This window comes from Jaculus jaculus, chromosome 5 (assembly GCF_020740685.1).
Source record: "Jaculus jaculus isolate mJacJac1 chromosome 5, mJacJac1.mat.Y.cur, whole genome shotgun sequence".
NCBI lineage: Eukaryota > Metazoa > Chordata > Mammalia > Rodentia > Dipodidae > Jaculus > Jaculus jaculus.
In genome coordinates, this window is record NC_059106.1 from 67,487,741 (window position 1) to 67,508,723 (window position 20,983).

The 20,983-nt window shown below is 53.3% G+C and overlaps 1 protein-coding gene across 1 annotated transcript in view; it reads left to right on the top strand.

The window, feature by feature from the left end:
• The first annotated feature begins 7,977 nt into the window (after positions 1–7,977).
• The window catches only part of Grik3 (glutamate ionotropic receptor kainate type subunit 3), a 249,535-nt gene continuing 236,529 nt past the window's right edge, over positions 7,978–20,983 (top strand). Inside the window, exon 1 of the mRNA XM_004665213.3 lies at positions 7,978–8,129. Coding sequence (XP_004665270.1) covers positions 8,015–8,129 — 115 coding nt within the window. The 5' untranslated portion in view covers positions 7,978–8,014. The remainder of the gene's footprint in view (positions 8,130–20,983) is intronic.

Genomic DNA, 20,983 nt, shown 5'->3' on the forward strand with positions numbered 1-20,983 from the left:
TCAAGATTCCTGCCCACCAGACCTCCTCCCTGCCGCTTCTGCAACACTGGTTCCCAAAGACACTGAGATTGGCATATTTAGCAGCCAGCCCTGGATCTTGAGGGAACGGTTTTCTTTCTCTGAATGTACCCACCCAGTGGTCCTTGAAGGTCAGAGATCCCACAGGTCCCTGGGAAATGAGTAGGTCCAGGGCTGGGGGACAGAGAGAGGTTGGAAGCACCACTACCTTAGAGGAAGCACAGGTGAGTGGGGCTGAGGGCTTGGTAGAGAGGGAGCCAGAGGGATGTCAAATCGTGGCTGGGGGTGGGGAGGGGAGCTTCAGGGTTCCTTTCCTCCAGGTAGACAGCCTACAGAGCAAACTGGAATAACTTCCCTCAAAAGCCTCTCAGGGAACTAAAGGGACAGCTGGGTTCCTGAGACTTCCCTCCATAGCCACAGCTTGGAAGTCAAGATCGCTCTCTCTTTCTCTCTCTCTGTGTGTGTATGTGTGTGTGTCTTGTGCATGGAAAGGCATAACACAAGTCATTCATGCATCCGCTGGTTCACTTGCTCATGCTTTCCTTTCTCATGCAGGCCTAGCCAGCTCCCTTTGATGAAACCTCGAGGAACTTCCCTTTCCTTTCTTTTCCCCAGGGAGGCTAGTCCTCTCCTTTCCAGGCTGCCTCTCTCTACCTCTGGTCAGTTCCCAACCCCTCAGATCAGTCCCTCTGGCCCCCTTTGCAAGAGAAAGGCACATCTGGATGCCAAGGCGCTCATGTGCCAAGTGGGCTTGATTCCTAGCGCCTGCTGCCGTTGGATTCTGGCCACCTCCCACCCTATTCTGGGAGCGAATGCCAATTACTGTCTCCAAAATTTGTCCATGCTAAAAATGCCTTCTTTCCCTCGAGCGAGGTGGGGCAGGGACTGTCTCGGTGGAGATGTGCTACCTGGGACTGTGAGGTGAAGGCTAGGCCTGGAACCCAGTGCCCACACTGCCCCCTGGCCCTCACCTCTCCCCACAGCCTGCTGTCCTTGTGTCCTATAGCAGCTCCTCCTCCTCCTCCTCTTCCTCCTCCTCCTGAGTGATCAGGACACGTGCGCCTTCTACTTAGTCTGGCTGCCTGCCGCTTTGCCTGTCTTGCGGGCACAGAAGCACCATACCTGTGTGCCAGAGAGGCACAGGTGTGCGTGTGCCACTCACACAGTGTACCACCTGCTGGAATCTTGGCGGAAGGCGGACTTGGGATGGGATCCACGGGAGAGACAGTCTGTGGCATAATTAAGAGGGAGCCAAACAGAAAACAAAACAATGTTTTCCTTCCTCTCTCTTTTCTACCACTTGCCCTAATTATTTTCCCACTTTAAAATTCTACATCAACTTTAATTAAGCTGGCCTCGGGCAGGGAAGTCTGGCAAACTTGGAGAAGTTCACTTGTTTATTTTCTTATCACTAGGCAGTTGGATTTTCAGGCTCACTCTCCCTCTAAGGAGGGGTGCCGGCAGCCTCCAGTCTGTAGGGGCGGGGGGGGGGGGAAGGGAGGGGACAGGTGCAGCTGGGAACTGGCGCTCTGCAGCACAGCTCCACCCGAATCTATTGTTGGGCAGCTTCTGCTCAGATATTTTGCTCCCCGCCCTCTCTGTGCCTGCCTCTTGCAAGGTCAGGGTGTGATCGTGCAGTACAGACAGCGCTGAACTTGGGGGCCAGAGATTTGGATTTTGCCGTTTATTCCTTGGGCGCATGTCACCCACACACTTATGCCCTCGCTGTTCCATTCACTCATTCTCTAACTTATTCATTCATGTGTTCCTTCATTCTCACTGCTACTCTCTCCCCTTCATCCCAAGCAAAGGCATGTACATTCTTGCGCTCGTCCTCACCAGCAAGTTCCCACGAGCAAGTTCTTGGGCTCCCCTGAACTTATTTCTCCATCCCTGCACCCCAGGATCATTTCAAGGACAAAACGAGAACCTGTACCTGGAAAGCAGTGTGGCCCTCGATCAGCCTGGTGGCACTATGTGACCCTGCTGGTGGTCCATCCATCACCGGGCATGGGTGCTGGGTCATTCTGGGTCTTTGTGTCTGGGAACAGAGAAGCTGCTGAGACCACTGCCAGGGCCAGGGATACAAACTGAAGGTCACTGAATTTCTCGATACAGTGAAAGGCACCCGAACTGGGCTCTGAAGGAGCCAAGACACCTGAGTGGTTGGCTGGGGAGCTTATCATATTTCTGGGGCGCCATGGGTACAGATAAGACATGAATGCTGTCTGCAGCTCAGGTTGAAAAGGCATCCTTGCTAGGTCTGTTGGCAGATAGTGTAAGAATAACAGTGTGAAGGAAGGAATGAGTGGATGAATGGTGAGTGGGTGATTGAACAAAGGACTAGTGAATGAATAATAGTGGACAAGCGAACGAACAAAAATGCAGGTGGTTAAATGAGCGAATGGATGAATGAAGAAACATGACATAAAGAAGTGCATAAGAAAGCGAGGGAGGTCATGAGTACATAAATAAGCAAGAGCCTTGAGAAGGTGGCTGGCTGAGTAGATCATTGTGTGATTGGATGAATTGATTGGATGAATTCACTAGAAATTGACTGAATGAATGGGTCAGGGGATACACGGGTAAGGGAATGAGGAAATGAATCAATGGGGCTGGGGAGATGGCTTAATTGTTAAAGACATTTGTTTGCAAAGCCTGATGGCCTGGGGTTCAATTCCCCAGTACCCACGTAAAGCCAGATACCCACAGCGGCGCAAGTGTCTGGAGTTCGTTTGCAACGGCCCATTCTCTCCCCCTTTTCTCTTCTTCTTTCTTAAAAATAAATAAATAAGAAAAAGAATCAATGAATGAATGAACAGCTGAGGGAATAAAATGAACGGGTGGTCCTATAAACTAGTGAATGAATGATTGAGTCACTCCAGGAATACCTGAACTAGAGATGCTCTGAATGACTGGCCGAGTGAGTGAACATGTGACTCTGGTTCTGTCCTCACACGTGAAGGGTGGGGTCCACTTTGGGAGCCAGGAGACCAGGAGGTGTTGGATTTCCTGCTTCCCCACCCGCCCCTCCCCTCCTCTCAGGCAGTGACGCCCCCTGAGCACAGTGACCATGAGCAGCTGTTCCATTATGTATACATACAAAAAGGAATGTATGTGTAGCATTTGCTCCTTACCAGAACTGCACCCAAGCCATTGAAACACAGATGTCAGTTAAAAAAAAAAAAACAAAAAACCAAAAAAAAACCACCCTATCTCTGGTGGCTTGTCTGCCTGTACCCTCACCGCGGAGAAATAACTCAGCAGTGGGTTAAGCTGACAATAAACACAGGAATTGACTTCAGTGGGAATGAACCTGCCTGACTGGTGACAGCCGAGAGCTGAAGGTGACACCACCTTCTCTGGGCTCGCTGCTCGCTCGGGTCGGTGTGGCTGTCTGGTCATGCTTCTTTCTCTCTTCATGGGACAGGTGTGAGGAACAAAGGCTCCACGTTGCTGAACCGGCTGCTACAGCTGAGCTGAAGCAGGTCCCACTATCCTCAAAGGGCATGGCTTCTGTAAAAGGAACACATTTGTTCACTAAAAGGTCATTGGGAAACAGAGTGGGGACTCCGGAGAGGCCACTGTCCTCTGCTTGGGTGGTTGGCAGAGATCAAGTTAGGACTACTGGCTGCCTCCTTCCAGCCTGGCCCCTGGGGTGAGAGAAGTACCCGACCCCCCATTCTCATCAAAGCATCCAGAAGAGCTGCTGTGCACAACCCCAGCAGGCCCTAGGGTGGGACCCTGGAGGGCGGGGCTAGAGCCCTCAGGCTGGGCGGCAGCGGCTACCCTGCCAGTACCTGCCCAATGGGCAGCCAGAAGGAGCTGACGGTAGGCAGCTTCAGCAGAGGGCACTCAAGTCCTAGGAATCTGCACTCGGTGAGGCAGAGGCAACGGTGCGCACTCTGTTCAGAGGCTTCCCTGGGAAGCGGAGATCATGAATCTCAGTAACTCGAGCCCAGGGCCTCATCACTCACCATGATTGTGGGGGGATTGAGAGCAGAGTGGATCAGTCTAAACAAAATGCGTACACAGGGGACTCATCCAAATGAGCCCACTTGGCCACCCCTGAGACCCCCTCCTTAACAGCAAAAGCTAAGGGGAGGGGTCTGGAGGGGTTAAGGGGGTTGAGGGCTGACAGTGTAGCTCCCCTCTATAGAGTAAACCTCACCCCCACCTGTGAGCCAGTGGGAGACATGAATCTCACTGGCAGCGACTTGGGCCAGCTCAGCCGTTTTAGGGTATGTTAATGAAATGCGGGAGCACTTGTCCTTTCAGACAGCGGCCCCTTTTATTTGGGAATGAAAAGCTGCATTAGTCTGAATGAGGTTTTGGAGGCCTCATAAATCCAGCGCTGGCTGCCTCTTGGGGGAGCAGGGAGCTGAGGCCTGGTGGATGGGTAGACTTGTTTACCAACAATTCCAAAAGCCAGGATTGGCGGCTCCCAATCTACAGAGACGCAGTTTGAGATCCTGCCAGCCCTAGTGCCTGCTGGTGGCTGGGGCAGCCTGGAGAGGCCTTCCAGGACTTCTGAGAGGGCCATACAGGTAGGAGTGCCTGAACTCCCAGCTTGCTGTAGTTTAGGGCCCTAGCCCATTCTACCGGCAGCCAAACCGCAGGCAGCCCTAGAGGCCTCAGCCCAAGGGTATAGGGCGCCACAGGGGCATTGAGGCAGGGTCTTAGAGTCTGCATCTCTGTGCAAACCGGGGTTACTCACTCAGCGCCTGGCAAACAGTGATGGCTCTTAATGAAAGGAAGCAAGGGAGAGAGGATGGGAGGGAGGGGAGGAGGAAGAAAACAAATCACATTCTAGCTGTGTGAGCCTTTGGACTTCTTGACTCCTCTGGACTCAGACTCTTTATCTGTAAGGCTGAAAAAATAACAAAGTCCCTATCAGGGTGGATCGTGGAGAGGACTGGGTGATAGGACACATACAAGATAGTGAGTACTTTTTTCCGGAACACATAAAACATGTAATAAATACAATTGTCACTGCTGCTCTTTTTGTTGTGTGAGGAGGCATGTCACCCTTCCCCAGACTGGGAGGGACCAGGCTGCTGTCAGTCTGGGGGGACACACCATCAAACAATGGCTTGCAGCTGAACGTGCAGAGCGAGACCCAGCTCTGGGTTGGGGGGGACACCCTCCGCCAGACATCAGGGCTCCAGTGGGGCTGCCAAGCCTTGCCCGAGTCCCACAGCCTTTGCAGCTGGGAGGCTATTCCCACCGCAGCCTCGAGGAAGCGCGGGAGCCTTGCCTGCACAGCGCCAGCCAGCTTGCTGGGGAACCCCAATCCCACTGGGATGCAGCAGCTGGGAGTGGCTGGGATGCCTGCTTCCTGGGGTGTGTGGGGGGGTGGGGAGGCTTAGATGATAGGCCATGCTCTCACCCCCTGGGGAGACCTCAGACTGACTTCTCCAGCACCATTCTACGGAACCTGCTCTTCCCCCTTCCCCACCCTTCCGTCCTCTCACCAGCTGGCCTCAATAGCGCTCCTCTCTCAAGCCACACCTCCACCTTTCTGCTGCTGCTTTCTTGTCCCCTACATCCGCCCGTGTCAAGTCAAGGGGCTGCGCTGCAGAACGATCCACTCAGAATTAGTCAGCCTTGGACACTGGTGGCTGTGCCTTTTTCTTAGCTATGTGCATGGCCCGGATTCAGGCCTCTTTCCCATTCTCCGTGAGGGCACGGGATTATCGTCCATCCATAGAAAACAGCCAGGCTTTTTTGGATTCCTTGGGGCAACCAAGCCAGCTGTGATAGCAGACAACGGGCCAAGGCCGCAGCGTTCCTTTCCAATGAAGGTTCCCAGCTGCATCTTGGGGGCCCTTCACTCTCCTATCATGGACGTTCCCCCTTCTGGGCTGTCAAGGTCTTTCTAGCCTTACTGTCCACGGAAAATCCGCAGTTGCCTTGTCTATGGCTGTAGTCTGCGTGTCTTTCCCTCGCCAGTGGCTGCTTGAGAAATGGAGGGGTTCCTCCCTACATCAGGGAGAGAGAGAGGCCCATGTATGGCCAGGACAGATATGGGGAGCCTCCATTTGTCAGGAGCTCATAGAGAACACCTTGTAAGCATGACACACGTCCCTTGCTTTACTGGAGGGAAGCCCAGGGATCATTTTTTGCCCCCTAAGGCCACAGTCCGCTACTTCAGATGGAAAGGAGCCTTTTCCTAATTGCTACGACATAGCCCCAGCCCCAGCCCCATACAATGCCAGTCTCTTGTGCCCAAACAGAGGGAAAGAAAATATGGTAAAAATTAATAGGCGGGTTAGAGCTCACTGCAATATCTATTTGTAAGAAAATTAAAGATTTGCTCTTCAGATGTTGGGGGCCATGCTCTCTTACCAGACAGCTGGCAAATGGGAGAGATTGGAAATGATAGAATAGATCAAATTATTTAAATGAGAAAAATAAATTCACACACAGCCTAGCCGCCGCCCGGTGACAGATCCGTTTATTTATCTACTGTATCGGCACTGCTTTGTCTCTGTGAGAAAGGTCATTAAACTCGCCTAGCTGCGTAATTCGCAGCCTCCTGCTCCAGCCTCGCTCCACAGCCCTTCTCTTCCCTCGACACCCAGCGCCACTTGAAAAAAAAATTATTATTGGTAATAAACATTTCTTTTTAACCCTTTCAGCTTGCACCCCTGAGGGTCCCCTCTGTCCCATGGAAAATCACTTTCTCAGGAGGAATGGTGCGGTGGGGGGGGGCTCCAGTACCCGTTGCGTAGTTGCGGAACAGGGCTGAGAAGGAGCGGGGCTCCAACTCACGCGCCCCTCTGAAACCAAGGCTTTGGCGACGATCTCTTCTCCGCTGCCCACGAAGCGATGGTGTGCGGTCAAGTCCTACCTTCCATTCGGAGGGTCTGGCCTGGTCTCTCCCACCCCGTAAGGTCACCCGCAGCTCCCCCCGCCCGGGTCCAGCACGGACAGTTTTCTGGGTGCTATCTTCCACCGACCCTTAGCCCCTAACCCCGCAGGCCCAACCCTGTTGCCCCATGGGCTAGAGCTAGGGAGAGAGACCGGCTCCCGGTCAGTCTCCAGCAGCCGCCGTCCAGCCAGCGCGGGCCGCGTGGGAGCCGCCGGAGAGAGGCGAGACTCCGCAGACGGCGGGCTCCGGCTCTCGCGGCTCCCGGGCGGGCGCAGCTCCTCCAGTCGGTCGGGCCGCTGGGCTGCCGCCGTCTCCCAGCTCACGGTGCCAAGCTCTCGCGCTCCACGCTTGACTCCCGGGCTCCGTGCCCTCCTCGCCATGGAAGGCACTCGGGGGTGGGGGCGGTGGGGCAGATGGGGACGTCTGGGCAGCCAGGAGAGTCTCGGTCCTTCGGGCGTTTCCCTCCACCCCCACCCCCAACACAACACCACCATCAACACCACCTCAAACCCAGTCCCGGGTCCCCTTCCCCGCCCCCTGCGCAGGTGTGAGCGCGCGAGTGTGCGACCGGGCGAGTGTGAGCGGGAAGTGTGTGTGCGCGGGGGAGTGCGCGGAGGGAGCGCGGGCGGCGGGCGGCGCGGGAGGCGGGAGGCAGGGCGCGGGGGAGGGGGCTGGGAGGGAAGTGTGTGCGCGCGTGCAACTCCACTCCGGGGCTTTGTGCGAGCCCGGGCGATAGCATCGGCGGCGGCTGGAGGAGGAGCGGCCGGAGAGACGCGTGCAGCCCGCCCGCCCGCCCGCCCAACGCCCGGCAGCCCGGGCTGGTGGGGAACCTGCACGGGAGCCTAGCCGACGCTAGCCGGAGCCGCAGACGAGTCCGAGCGGAGCCCCGGGGTGGAGCCCAGGAGCCTCGCTCACGGGCGGCCCGTGGGCGGGCGCCGGCGGGGCAGCCCCCCAGTAAGATGTGCGCAGCGCCGCGGGGCGCCCCCCACTCGCAGAGGCGCTCGGGAGCCGGGCGACTGGGCCAGGCGGCGCCTCGGGGGCTGCAGCGCGCCCGCGCCTAGAGCTGCCGCCCCGGGGAGCCCGCCACGGCCGCGCCCCGGGCACGCTCGGCGGCGCCCAACGATGACCGCTCCCTGGCGGCGCCTCCGGAGTCTGGTTTGGGAATACTGGGCCGGGCTCCTCGTGTGCGCCTTCTGGATCCCAGACTCGCGCGGGATGCCCCACGTCATTCGGATCGGTAAGGGCTCCTTGGAGCTAGCGGTTGTGTGTGTGTGTGTGGGGGGGGGTTGTCTCTGCGCGCCCGGTCAGGGGCGGGAGTGCCGGGGAGGGGGGTGTTCTGAACGCGATCTCCAGAGATCTTTTCTCCCTGGGCTTTTATGTCGGCTGCCCGGGGCCCGGTGACTACCTGGGGCTAGTCACCAGGAGGACAAAGTTCCAATGCCTGGGGTCGCGGGCCTCCGTTTGCTGGGAAGGAGGCAGCGGGCTGGAGTGGGCGAAGGGGCCCCAGACGCGCACCGGGGAGGGCAGACCTGGAGGGATCGCGACGGAGGGTTCGAGCCCCTCCACCCGCGCCTCGGGTGAATTTCGCCGAGACGGCCAGCACGACTGGCCGCAGAGCGAGTTGTGGGACCAGCTTCCGCGCAGAGTGCGAGCCCTGGGGAAGGCGCCAACTTCTCTCCTCTCCCCTCGTCGTTCCCCCGCGGGCGCTTCGCTCCCAGCTCCGGCCCCGAGCGAGCAGCCCCAGGAGGCTGGAACGCAGGGGACGCAATCGCGTGACGAGGACAGCGGGTCTCTTCGCCCAGTAGCCGCCCTTGGCCTCTATTCAGCCCCGTTGCGTGGGGGGCAGGAGAGGGGCAGTCGCCAGCTGCTCGATCCAGCGGGTTCCCCGAGGCCCAGGCCTTTCTTAACGTGGGGCCGCGGAGGTGGGAAGAAGGGAGCGAAGGAGGCCGCCCCAGGGCAGCCGGGAAGGCGACGGAGGGATGCGAATGTTTTTTTTAAAGTTAGCCGAAATCCCTCCGCAGCTGGCGGCGGCTGGCAGTCTGCGCGCGCGGCTTTCTGGGGCTCCGGCTTCTCCGCGTCTCTTATCGCCGCAGATTTCTTACTCCAGCTTTAACTTTGTTGTGGCTGCCCAAAGCATCCCGCGGGCATCACTCGGGGTTGGGCTGGAGCCCATGCGTAATCCCAGGACAGCCTACCTGCGGGGGCTGCATGGAGCCGGGCCAAGCGGGGAGCCTCTGTCCCAGCGGACCTCTCTCCCGCATCAGGCCAAAGACCTGGGCCACCTGGGCTTGTGAGGCACTAGGGTATGGTGCAAGGCCAGGAGCGCTCCACCCAACCAAGGCCACCTTCCTCCTTAGCGACTCTTCCAGGAGAGGACTTTGGGTCGCCAGCGGTATAGCCAGGGTGTAGGGAACCCATGTTGAGTTTGGGTTTCTGGGCTTCGTGGGTTTTCCGAAAAGGCAATTGGAAACCCCAGAGGGCCTGACCCCTTGCTGGCTGTCTTCCTGAAACCAGACCATCTTGAACTCAGTCTGTGACTGGGAGCATAGCCCAGCCCTCTGCTAGGCCCACATCTTCCAGTGTGTGTCCAGGACCCTGACAGGCAGGCACACACCCTGAGGCAGAGAAGGCCAGGGGTAGGGAGGGGACTCAGGGGACAGCCCTCACAGTCAAGCTTAACCCTTTGCGGCCTAGGCTTCTCCAGGCTAACCAAAAAAAAAAAAAAAAAAAGTGTTTGATCTCTGAGCTTTTGCCAGCCCCAGCGTCCAGATTGGCCACCAGTCCAGGGACAGGCGTGCTTCCTCCCTCAGCAGTGGATCATCACTTCCTTTATTCCTTCTCTCATTCCTTCTGTTTTGGGGGGACCTCCATGGTGTGATGTCCTTGGGAGAAAAAAGAAAATGAAGACCCTAAGTCCTAAGGATGCTGCATTGCAAGTGCCTCTTCTCAAATCCTCCCTCTCCAGGGTGGGGTGAGCATACTCCCAACCCAACCTCAGAGAGAGAAATCTTTGGAGGCCCAAAGAGACAAGACAGGTGCCAAGTGAGCATAGCCCCAAAGAGATGGGCTGCAAAGGGTCAAGATGACCTGTCCTCACCTGCCCCATGTCACTGTGGGATTGAACTGGGATAGGGGCTTTTCACTACCCTGAGGAGGTGCACATCCCCAAACCCGTTGCCCTTTCTTAGGCATGCAGAGTAATAGTGCAATTAAGGATGGCAGAGCCCTCCTCTCTTCTAATCTTCTTCGTATTAAGCCCCAGGATTAATTATCATGTTGGCCCAGACCATTTATATCCAAGAGCCCTGCCCCATTTGATTCCCAGCCCGAGGACTGGGGTGCTGTGCCCATGCCAAATGTGACTGCTGGAGAGGGGGCCAGATGGGTGGAGGATGGGAAGGCTTCTCCAGGGCAGCCTGGGGAGCTGAGCTTCTGTCTCTCTTGGGCTTGTGCTTGAACCCCAGCTGGAACCGGTGGACCACCATGGATGTGGTGGGGGTGGAAAGAGAGGGTTATTGCTTGCACGCAGGAGAGGGGAAACAGAAATTTCATGCTGTACCCCAAAGATGCTGCCTTGGACCGGTTGCTACCCCGCTTTTCCATTCCTCTCCCATCCCTGGGATCCTGGGATTCTGGCTGGGGCTGCAGGAATTGAGGCCTGGGAAAGTGGACACCAGAGCATCCCCTGTGCGTTCTATCCGAGCTGGCTAATCTCAGAGCCAGATCCCTTCTCCAGCAGCCAGGCGTTGCTGAGCACCGGCCCAGAAAGGTTTTACCTGCAGGTGCAAGCAGGGGCTCTCTGGACTGAGGAGCATGGGACCCGCCCCCTCTCTTTGTGCCCTTTTTGGGGGCTGAAATTTCCTCTTCGACAAGGAGATGGATAGCTCAGCAGTGTGACAGAGTGTTCAAACAATCTATCTTGAATAGATGAATTGCATTGCTCCGTCTTTTTGTAATTGTGTCTATCAGAGGGAGAGGTCAAGGCATTGATTGCTTGGATGGTTTGCAAGTAACAAAGGAGAGTGAGGGAGAGAGAGTAATTGGATTGTAGTCTGTGGCAAAAAAATGATCATTGATTGTTTTATATGAATATGTGGGAGATGTATTCTGTGTGTGATTATCAAGGGTTGCCACTGAAGCTTTGCAATGCATATTCTGCATTCTGTTATTATTATTGTCATCATTATTGTTGTTTGGATGGATACTAGTTTTAACTTGCAGCAAGCTGTTTCATACAGGGTCCTCTCCACCAAACGGGCCTCTCTGATCTCCAAAGGGGACATGGACTTCCAGTTTGCATGACCCAGAAGCTGAAGTGGAGGGGTGCTGAGCTTTGAGGTGGGGGTGGGTTTTCTACTTACATTTGCTGTCAGTTCACTGAACCGCTTTGATCAAATCATACTCTCCTTCCCTCTCCCATCCTCAGTTTCCCAATATGTAAACAACTTGGCTGGCATATCCTGTGGTCTTCAAAATGTCCTTCAGTGCCTGCTGGTGGGGATGGTTAATGTTACCATAGGTTTTATAGTTATTTCTTCCAGGGGATTACAGATGTGCAGGAGGGTAGAAGACGAGCTTGGAGTCTGAAAATGGGAACCAGGCGGTGGTGATAATATCTGGGGAAGCCTTCTGGATAACATGGAGCTCAGTGGCTGGTGATGAGCTCTGGCCAGCCAGCGGAGAAATCCAAAGCCAAATGACTGCAGAGACATAAAGCAGGTGTTTGGGGTAGGGGAGAGAAGGGCGGCCCAGCTCTGGACTGAGAACATCCACAGACCGAGAACTGGCTGTGAAGCCCTGAGCTGCTTCTGAAGGTGCAGGGGCCCAGCAGGTTTCATTCAGCAGCCCTTCCCAGGGGAGAGAGGCTCTTCCCCCAGAGTCCCCAAACTAGCCCAATCCGGGGACTCCTCTCATCAGTTCACTCACATCACCCTGAACAACTTGTCTCTGGAGTTTGGGAGCCACTGCGTGTAAAACAATGAGAAATTCTCAGCAACTGGTGAGGCGCTGAAACATCGCGCTGTATAGGAACAGACAGACACTGAATGAAGATCAATAAGGTTCCCCCCACCTCCGGAAGCAAATAGCTTCAGACAAAACCTGGGAGTGGCTCGAGGGGCCTTAGAAAGCATCAATTTGAGGAATTTCTGCCTCTACTTTTCAGCCCAGCAGCTCTTGTCAGCTCAGACTTCCCGTCTTCTTTTTCAGCTGGATTGGAATTTCTTCTTGATGGCATCTCACACTGCGCTAAACAGATTTTTTGACATCAGGATGGCCTGAGGTTTGGGAGGTGGGTTATGCAGGGTGAGCCAGGCCAGGCTAAGCTTTTCCTGGATCGCCTGTGTGCCCCTGCAAGAGGAGCTGGGTTTTAGAAGTCCCACCCACTGTGCTGTTTTGCAACGGATTTGATTTGGGGAACTCTTCTCTACTTCTTACCCCTACACAATGCAAGGCTGCTAGGCTGGTTTTAGGATCCTTTTTATGTGTGTGGGTGTATTGGGGGGAGGGCTCTATGTTCGCACACACTGTGTCCCAGGCCTAGAAACAACTCCCTGTAGGAGCAGAAGGACAGGTGCCCCTGTGTGGGTTAGAACTTCCCCTTCAAGGCTGCTGATGCAAGTGAGGCTGCAGTCTTGGGGTGATCTTGTTCTGGGAGATCTGTGTTCTGTAGCTGGGACCATTTCTAACCCACTGAGGTCAAGCCTCCTCCATCCTGTCAATCAGCTCCCCTTGCCTGCCCTGCCTCCCCATAGTCCCAGCCCTGTCCTGCTTGCTCAGGACTCTCCAGAGGTCACTGAGAGATGATTTACACCAATGGATCAAGCAGAGGGGTTGGCGGGGTGGTGGTGGGGGGTCCCCTTGTCCTGCCTGGCAACAGAGAAGACTGATGTCCGAGAACAGGGCCTTCCTCTGGGGTCAGCATCCAGTAGACGTTGGCTTGTGCTGCTCAGGCTGAGGGCCTGGCGCACAAAAGAAACCGATGCAGTTGGGGCTGGGGGCCTTGGAGTGCTGCTCTCTCAGGTGCTGATTTCCTCGCGGCAGCACCAGAGGGCAGTGTGTCTGTGCTCAGATGGTCTTGGAGGCTCCTACCTGGGGCCACCCTGGGTCTGGAGCAAAGTCACAATGGGGAAACAGCAACAATGCCCTGGCCACAATTTTATCCAGGCTGGGCTGGGTACCGTCCAAACAGTAAGGAGTAGTGGCGGGGGGCGGGGGGGTGCGAATAGTGAGTGATCGGAGAAAGTGAGTGGCACCTTCTTTCTCTAGCATCTGCCTGAGCTTTTGCAAGGCTGCAAGCATTTTGCCCATTTTGCAGATGGAAAAACCAAATTGAGTGAACTCACTTGCCCAGGATCACATAGCCAGGAAGTGGTGGAGGAGGACTCGAGCTGTGGTCAGACTGCCTTTAGGTCAGAGTGTGTTTAGCCAGCTCTGTCATCAGAGGATGAGAGGACAAAGGGGCTAATGCAGGCCCCTCTACACCCATGGTTCTGGGAGCTGAGCATGGCTGAACCTGAACCTAATACTGGTTTAGGTTTGTTTGGCCGGCTATCAGGGACGGGCTGTGCCAGGTTTAACCCCATCAGTGCCGGTGTTTGGCGCCCTAGTTGCTTCCTCCAGGGAAAACAAATGGACTGTGGGATCCACGCTCTTACACTGTTTAATGCCACATTTGGTCTTGGCTTCTGGATTCTGTCCAGGACTTTAATCCAAGCCCTAAGTCAAGGCTGGATTCTTCCTAGAGTGTGGCCTGTCCACTTGCTGAACTCCCTCTGTTCCTGGATCTCCAAAATACCAGTCTGAACTCAAAGACATTGCCCCAGATCTGAACCCCAAGGGTCCCCAGTGTGTGTCTCTTCCTCATCTCCAGTCCCCCACCTCCGTGAGCTGGCAAGAGAAGGTAGCTGGGCCCTCTTTGTCCTTTCTGTGCTCTCTCACCTTCCCTTTCCCATCCTGGGCTCATCCTCTCTTCTCTCCCAGCATCTCTTCGAGGCTATTGCTACTTTTCATGGTGGTTCTATTTCTAAAAGTCACATTCCCATCTTCTAAATGGATCCTGTCTGGTGGGGAGCTCATAAGCCTGGTGGGCAATATGTGGGGCGGGTGGTGGCTGCCAGGGACAGACAGTGGGCAGGGCTGATTTGCTCATTCACTGCAGCAGTGACAGATTTGGACTTGGTACGGGCAGAGGGATCTTGTTATTTTTTCTAAGGGCCTCTGTTTCCCTGCCTGCAAAGTGGGGAAATAGAAAAACACCTCTGTCCTGTGTTCAGAGAGGTGTGATATCTTAAAAAAAATAAAACCTTAAGTGGGTCCAAAGACCAGTGCTGCTGCTTGTTGCTACACCAGCAGTCTGAGGAATTCCAGCTCAGAAAGTGGACTGGAGCTAGGCTAGGGAGGTGTCAGAATTTAAGGAGGCTCCCAAAAGGTAGGGAACCTGTGCTTTCAATACTAATGGCAATATTAAGCACCTCCTTAAATAATGGCCTGGTTCCTCCTTTTTCTTGGGCTGAGTGGTGCTGGGCAGTGTGACCGAATTCTGTGCAGTGAGGTTTGGAGGGTAGAGGGAGGGACAGAGCACTGGGGTTGAACATGACAGGTCATTTTGAATTTGCTAGTCTTCCCCTTTTGACGCACCTCACATCAGCCAAGCCACAGAACTCTCTGAGGCACCCCCTCACCTCCCCTCCCCACTTTCTTTTATTGCCTTTGAAATTACCTTGAGGGTCCAGGATCTTTCTCCTCCTCTGAGGCTGGCATTTCCTTGTCACAGCTCGGTCTCCCCTCTCTTTGCTTCCCTTGACCTTTATACCTGTTTGCTAGTGTTATTGACCTTGTCTGTGCTTAGGCCTGGGGAAGGATCTGGGCTTTCTCTAACGTGTGTGTGCATGCCACCTGCTTCAGACAGGGAGCTGCCCAGCGGTGCCCAGGCCATCCCTCCCCCATCACTACCAAGAAATAGAATGGATATTTCAGAAATGAGATATTTCATGGTGACTTTGATGGGCAAAATTTTTTTGTTGTTGTTCTTTCACATTTCCACGTAGAAATCAATCTAGGTCTCATACACCTTATATCCAGGTTTACTTGCAGATTTATTTTTCTTGGTGTCTCCAAGTGTTGGGTCTCGGTTTTGATGAGATGCTGCTGATCTCCGTTTGGGCTGGAGTCTACTTGTGTGTGCTCTCTGTGTGACCTTGGGAGAGTCACTTCCCCTCTGAGCCTCTATTTCATCATCAGTGAGATAGAAGGATTAATATTAGGGAAGCTTCTATCCCGTTGTTTTTGACCTACAAAAACTTTGCATGGTTGAGCCTTATAGTACTCATAAGGCTGCCTGGAGGATTAAAGGAGATGAAGTGGGTAAAGCCCTTCACACAGGGCCTGACGTTTAATAACCGTGAGGCAGAAAGCAGGGTTTCCCAAGGGTGGGGGCTGCGCCTCTGCCATCAGACTCAGCTCTGATGCGCGTGCTCCGTGCTTTGTGTTAACCCTGGCGCCAGTGCTGCACGCCTGTGGTATTTGCATCGTGCATGTACCAGTGTTTCCCCAACACGGAATAGGCAACTACAACCACTGTGCCAATTACAAGAGCAAGAGAGGTGCCCTTCCTAGGACACTCCTGGACCATTATTTATCACACGCCTGCAGCCTGGGATGCTGCTTTGCATTTGCTGAGATTTAATTGAAATCTTTTTTTTTTTTTTTTTTTGCATGTGTTCAGAGCTGGGAGGACCCTGGAGATGGTGAGGAGATGCTGTAAAGGGGTTGGTCTGGGGGCTCCTGATTAGCCAGCTCCTTCCTAGATGGGGAGCTTGGTGATCTTGTCTTCTGGACAAGCCGATGGAGGCCACAGAGGGTCTATGGCTGGAGGCTGGGTGCCAGGTACCAGGCACCGCTGACTCTTTCAGGAGATGTCAGGTAATGAAGGGCCCAGCAAAAGCTAGGGAGGAGAGAGTCTTTGTGGTGATCATACAGATGGGAGATAATGAGCCCAGCGAGATCCTGGGGGGAGTGGTGGGGCCTCTACTCCAAATCCTTTGGTTCCCTGCTGAATGGTGGTTAAGGACGGCAGAGGGAGAAAAGGAGTGAGGAGCTAAGATTTCCATCTGTGTCAAGAGGGTTCCCGATCCATAGGAGACAATTAAGTCTTGAGCTATTCAAGGGACAGATGCAGACGAGCTGCCGATGGGAGGGGGTTTATAGAGTTCTCAGAACAACCGCAGGGATGAGCTCTTTAAATACGCCAATGAGGGAGACCTCTGCAAAGCCGTCCTGCCTCTGCTTTGCAGAACTGAAATATGCTATTCCAAAAAGCTGCCCAATTGGGCGGAAAAGCTGGAGCAGGAAGCCAAGGACTTCCCGGGGCCGCGAGCATCACGTTCCCTGACTGCGGTGAAGAATCACAGAATCCAAGCTGCAGAGCTCCTCCCAGGTCATCCTGGGCCTCTGCTTCTCCAACCTTAGCATGCACCAGGACCACCCGGAGTGCTCTTCAAACACAGACTGGAGAGCCCCACCCCTGACCCGAGAGTCAGTGGGTCTGGGGTGAGATCTAAGATTTTGCATTTTTAATAGGTTTCCAGATTTAAAAAGGATGAGAACCACACTTAAAATATTTTTTTTTTGTTTTGTTTTGAGATAGGTTCTTTCACTCTGTATCCTAGATTGACTCTGAACTATTGGGTAATCCTCCTGCCTCAGCTTCTGGAGTGCTGGGATTACAACATGCTCACCTTGGGAACCACGTGTTGTTCCAGCTCTGTGGAGCACCTCCATGCACATACGGGGCTAGCTGATCTGTAACTAAGCTCCACCTATCACAGGGAGGGTGCCACTTCTGGGCTCTGCCCATTTATTTACTTGTGTGTGTGTTTACAAAAGGGCTTCTTGCCAACGCAAAGGAGCATCAAATGCCTGGACCACTTTTTGTGTCCAGTTCATATGGGTGTCTTGGGAATTGAACTCAGGGCTTTAAAAAAAAAAAACAAACCACTGAGTCATCTTCCCAGCCAAGCTCTGCCCATTCCTTAGTGCAAATATTTTAGCATACTCTAGTTTTGCCTTGAAAAGCTGAAGTGTCTCCCTGCAGGATTCTATCTGTCTCGGTTTCACGTGTCTGTTTTTCCTCCTGGCTGTGCAAATTTGGGTATCTTTAGTACAGGGTCACTTACTCTGTCTAAGTCCAGATTTCCTCACCTGTGCCACGGGGACAAGAGCTTTCTCCTTATGAAATTGTGTGAACCAGCCTGCCTTGTTGACTTCCCAAATGTGTAATCTCAGACAAACCATGACATCTCCCCCTCAAAATACTAACAGTAATGGTCATTCCCATGTCATGGTGCTTTGGTCAGGATTAGTGAGTTAATGCCTATAGTGCACTTAGAATTTGCTCATGGTGGACACTCAATAACGCCTACCTCTCCGCCTCCCGTTAGGGTCACCCTGCCTCCTGATTGTGGTTGGGGTGTGCCGTTGCCCTGCCCATGGACCTGATGAATATAAAGGAATTTCTTTGTACTACAGATGCCCAATTCCACCAGCATGGTGTTGAGAACTAGCCACTAGACTGCTTAATTATGGAAACAAGTAAACGTATCACCTCCTTGCATCTCAGCTTTGGTCTCTGGTAATATAACCTCTGGTTATTTCGGGCTTTTTAGCAGCCATTTTGCTCTATTGATCTGTATGGAGCTGATGGTCTCGTGAGATCACGAGGTCTTTTCCACACGAATAACTGCCAATCTATAACTCCTCTCATCTTCCTGCTGGTGGTTAAACTTCTGAGCCTCAGGGCAGGCCTGTCATTTGTCCTCAGTGGGTTCTGTCATTGCATCGTAAGGCATTGCTGCTGGACTGTACCCCTGGCTCCATCCTTGGGAGGTGGCGTGAAGTCCCTGTGGCTTCCCTCCTGGGCTCTGTGGTCAAGATGAAATGTTCTGAGCAGTGAGGAGCTGGCACTTCCATGCTGTTGTCTGGCACGTCGCATCACACTGTAGCCTCCGGTAGCTTGCCTTTCCTTACTTCAGGGATGTCCGTCACGTGCAGGGCATGGCTGACGTCAGTATCTGTTGGGTTAAGCAGGTGGTCTTGGGTCCACAGCTCTGTGCCTTAATCAATTCCAAATAGCCATCAGCTTCCTGACACCCTTAGGCCTTTTCATTGCTTGTTTTGGTCATCGTCTCTGCACTCAGGTGCCATCTTTCCAGTCTTACACCCTCCTTTCCAAGTACTGAATGTTTGGAGCCCTCATAAGGCTCTGCTTCCCTCTCCTCTCTGGCTTCATCTCTGTTTTTATATTTTTATTCTCTCTCTGTGTGCTCATATGTATGTATGTACACACGCGTGTGTGTGGTGCATGTGGAGGTCAAAAGATGTTGGATGCTATCCTCAGAAACATTGTCTATGTCTCTTGGAGACAGAGTCTCTTATTGGCTTCATGCTCACCAATTAAGCTAGATTGGCTTGCCAGCAATCTCTAGGGACCCTTTTGTCTCCACCTTCCCAATGATGGGGTTACAGGCAACAGCATCCTATACGGGCACTGGGGATCCAACTAAGGGCCTCATACTTATGAGACAAGCACTTTATCAACTGAGTTTTCTTCCCAGCCTGGCTCTGCCTTTCTTTCTGGAAAACTTTTGCTCACACATATTAACACATATCTTTCCCCAGGAAGCTTTTTTTTTTTTTTTAAATCTCACTCTCTCTGCAAGTTCCCAAAGTCCTTTGTACATCTCTTGTTGTCAAACTCACTGTATTCTTGTTCCATTGGCCTCAGAGATGGCGCTATGTGGGCAAAAACCACAGCCGGCTTCTCCCCTTTGCCTTGCGCATCCAGCACAGTCTGTGCATGGCTCAGCGTAGATGATGAGTAAATATTTGTTGAGCAAATGGATACTTGATGAACGTGGTCGTGTGGACAGAAGACCTAACTGCCTCGTCATTCATTTCAATACTTTTTTCCTGTTTTGCCTGTAACGATTTCAGGAAAGGGTGTTTGCATTCTTCCATAGAGTTAAGGTACTCATGATGTCTATGACATTCTTCTGACATACCTGGTTGTTCACTTCTATTCCAAGACCGTGTCTACATAGTGCACTGCATGGAGCTGCGGTGTTTGGGGAGGTGAGCCCTTCGTTTCCAAGCCTGATGCTGGACAGTCCACCCGCTGCCTGCTTTGTGTCATGACTTTCTTCAGGGAACAGAGAAGAGACTTGAGCTGCAGTCGTGTGATCCTCCCATCTTGTTTTGGACCTCCCTTCTCCCTCTTTTTCCACTCGTCCCTGTTGCCTCTCAGCTGCTCCTACGGGGAGCTTGTGTCGTCTGGTCCTCAAAAGGATGATAGCTCTGGACAGCTGCTAGGCACGACTGCTGGTCATAGATCACGTGCCCCTCCACGTCGCCGTCACCACCTTGCTGGATCCCGTTAGGATGTGTACACAACAGGCTGACATGACAGCTGAGCTGTAACCAGAGTTCAGCAGTCACCCTGGAGACTCCGAATGAGTGCAGTCAACCCGAGCCACTTAGCCTGCGTCATTCCTACCGGGTGCTAGAAGTGAGAGTGTGTGCACTTGTGAGAGCTGGCTGTCCAGATGACTCCTCGAGCTGGGATTCAGCTGCTTTTCTCTGCGCCCAGCTGATGAACGACAACAGTCTTTCAGGTCGGTGGGAAACTGAGGCCTTTTGTGATGATACACTGTAACAGTCACCTCCTTCTTGTTGGACAAAACACCTAACCAGAAGCAGCTCATGGGAGGAAAGGATTTGTTTCCGTTTCTAGTAGGGCTGGACTAATAAGCCTCAAGGTTTCCCCCATGTACCTCCTCCAGCAAGTCTCCACTCCCTAAAACTTCACCAGCTAGGAATTAACTGTGAGGCTTAATCACACATACACGAGGCTATGGGGGACATTGCACACTCAAACTACCACATCCCTGTTCTTAACAGTCTGGGTAAGTCTGTATGCCATAGAAATATAGCTGAGAGTGACACGGTTTTGCAGTGGAGTTGTTCTTACTCTCCTAAACGCAGCAGGACTGGACTGTCCCCCACCAAGGCCAGCTCTCCCCTTCTCTCGGGTCCCTTCCTGGGGGAAATGTGACACACCACAAGCAGCAAGAGCCTATTGTCAACACTGGCATTTTTCCTGCTCGGTCTAATAGAAGTGACAGATATCTATTTTACTTGTCTTGTAACATTGAATCAGTAAATAAAATATGGGTGAACTCTCAGGTTCAGCTGAATTATAGCTAGTCCACAGGGACTGAGGGCTGGGGGAGGCTTGAACAGAGGTTGAGTTCCTGGTTTCCTGTGAAAGAAACAGAGCCTTGGGTTTTCTTTCTGAATCTAGGAAGTCTTTCTGTAGGAGCAGGGACCAGATAGGGTCATCACATTGGCTGCTCTTGGAGTCCACAGAGGAACTGGAACACCGGTAGAGGTACCACACATGTTGTAGGTACAGAAATACCTCTTTATCCTCATCTATCTCAGACTAGGATACTGAGAATACAGCAGGAAAAATGACCTGTCTATGTCTCTTGGTTAATCATGGAGTGGACCACGCGGAGACAAGCATTCCACTGACCTCTGTCTATCAAGAAGAGCCCAGTCTATCTTTCTCTTACACATGCATGCACGTGTGTGTGTGCTAACTTACGGCTGTTCAGTTGTAGATTTACTTATCTCACTGTGTGTCCCTGACTGGTTTTGAACTCCTGAGCTTAAGTGGTGCTTCTGTCTCAGTCTCCGGTGTGGGTGGGGGTCAGGTCCACTCTAGCATGCCTGGTTAAATGAGCAGTGTTAAGAAATCTACCCAGACCAGTCTTTTCTCCATATGGAAAAATACCCACGGAGCATATTTCCACACGGAGAGAATGCAGATTAGATTTGTACATGCTTACAAAAATCTCTAGGTAATGGATGGACCTGTGTGACTCCCAAGGGGCAAGGGATGAAGGGTCACCCTTGACCTTGCATTCAGCACCACGGAGAGCACCCACCCCAGGATGGGAAGGGCAGCCATCAGTCACTTCCTGGCTCTTCTTTCTAGAAGAGGTGATGTGGCTATTGTAAAGTGTCACCAAA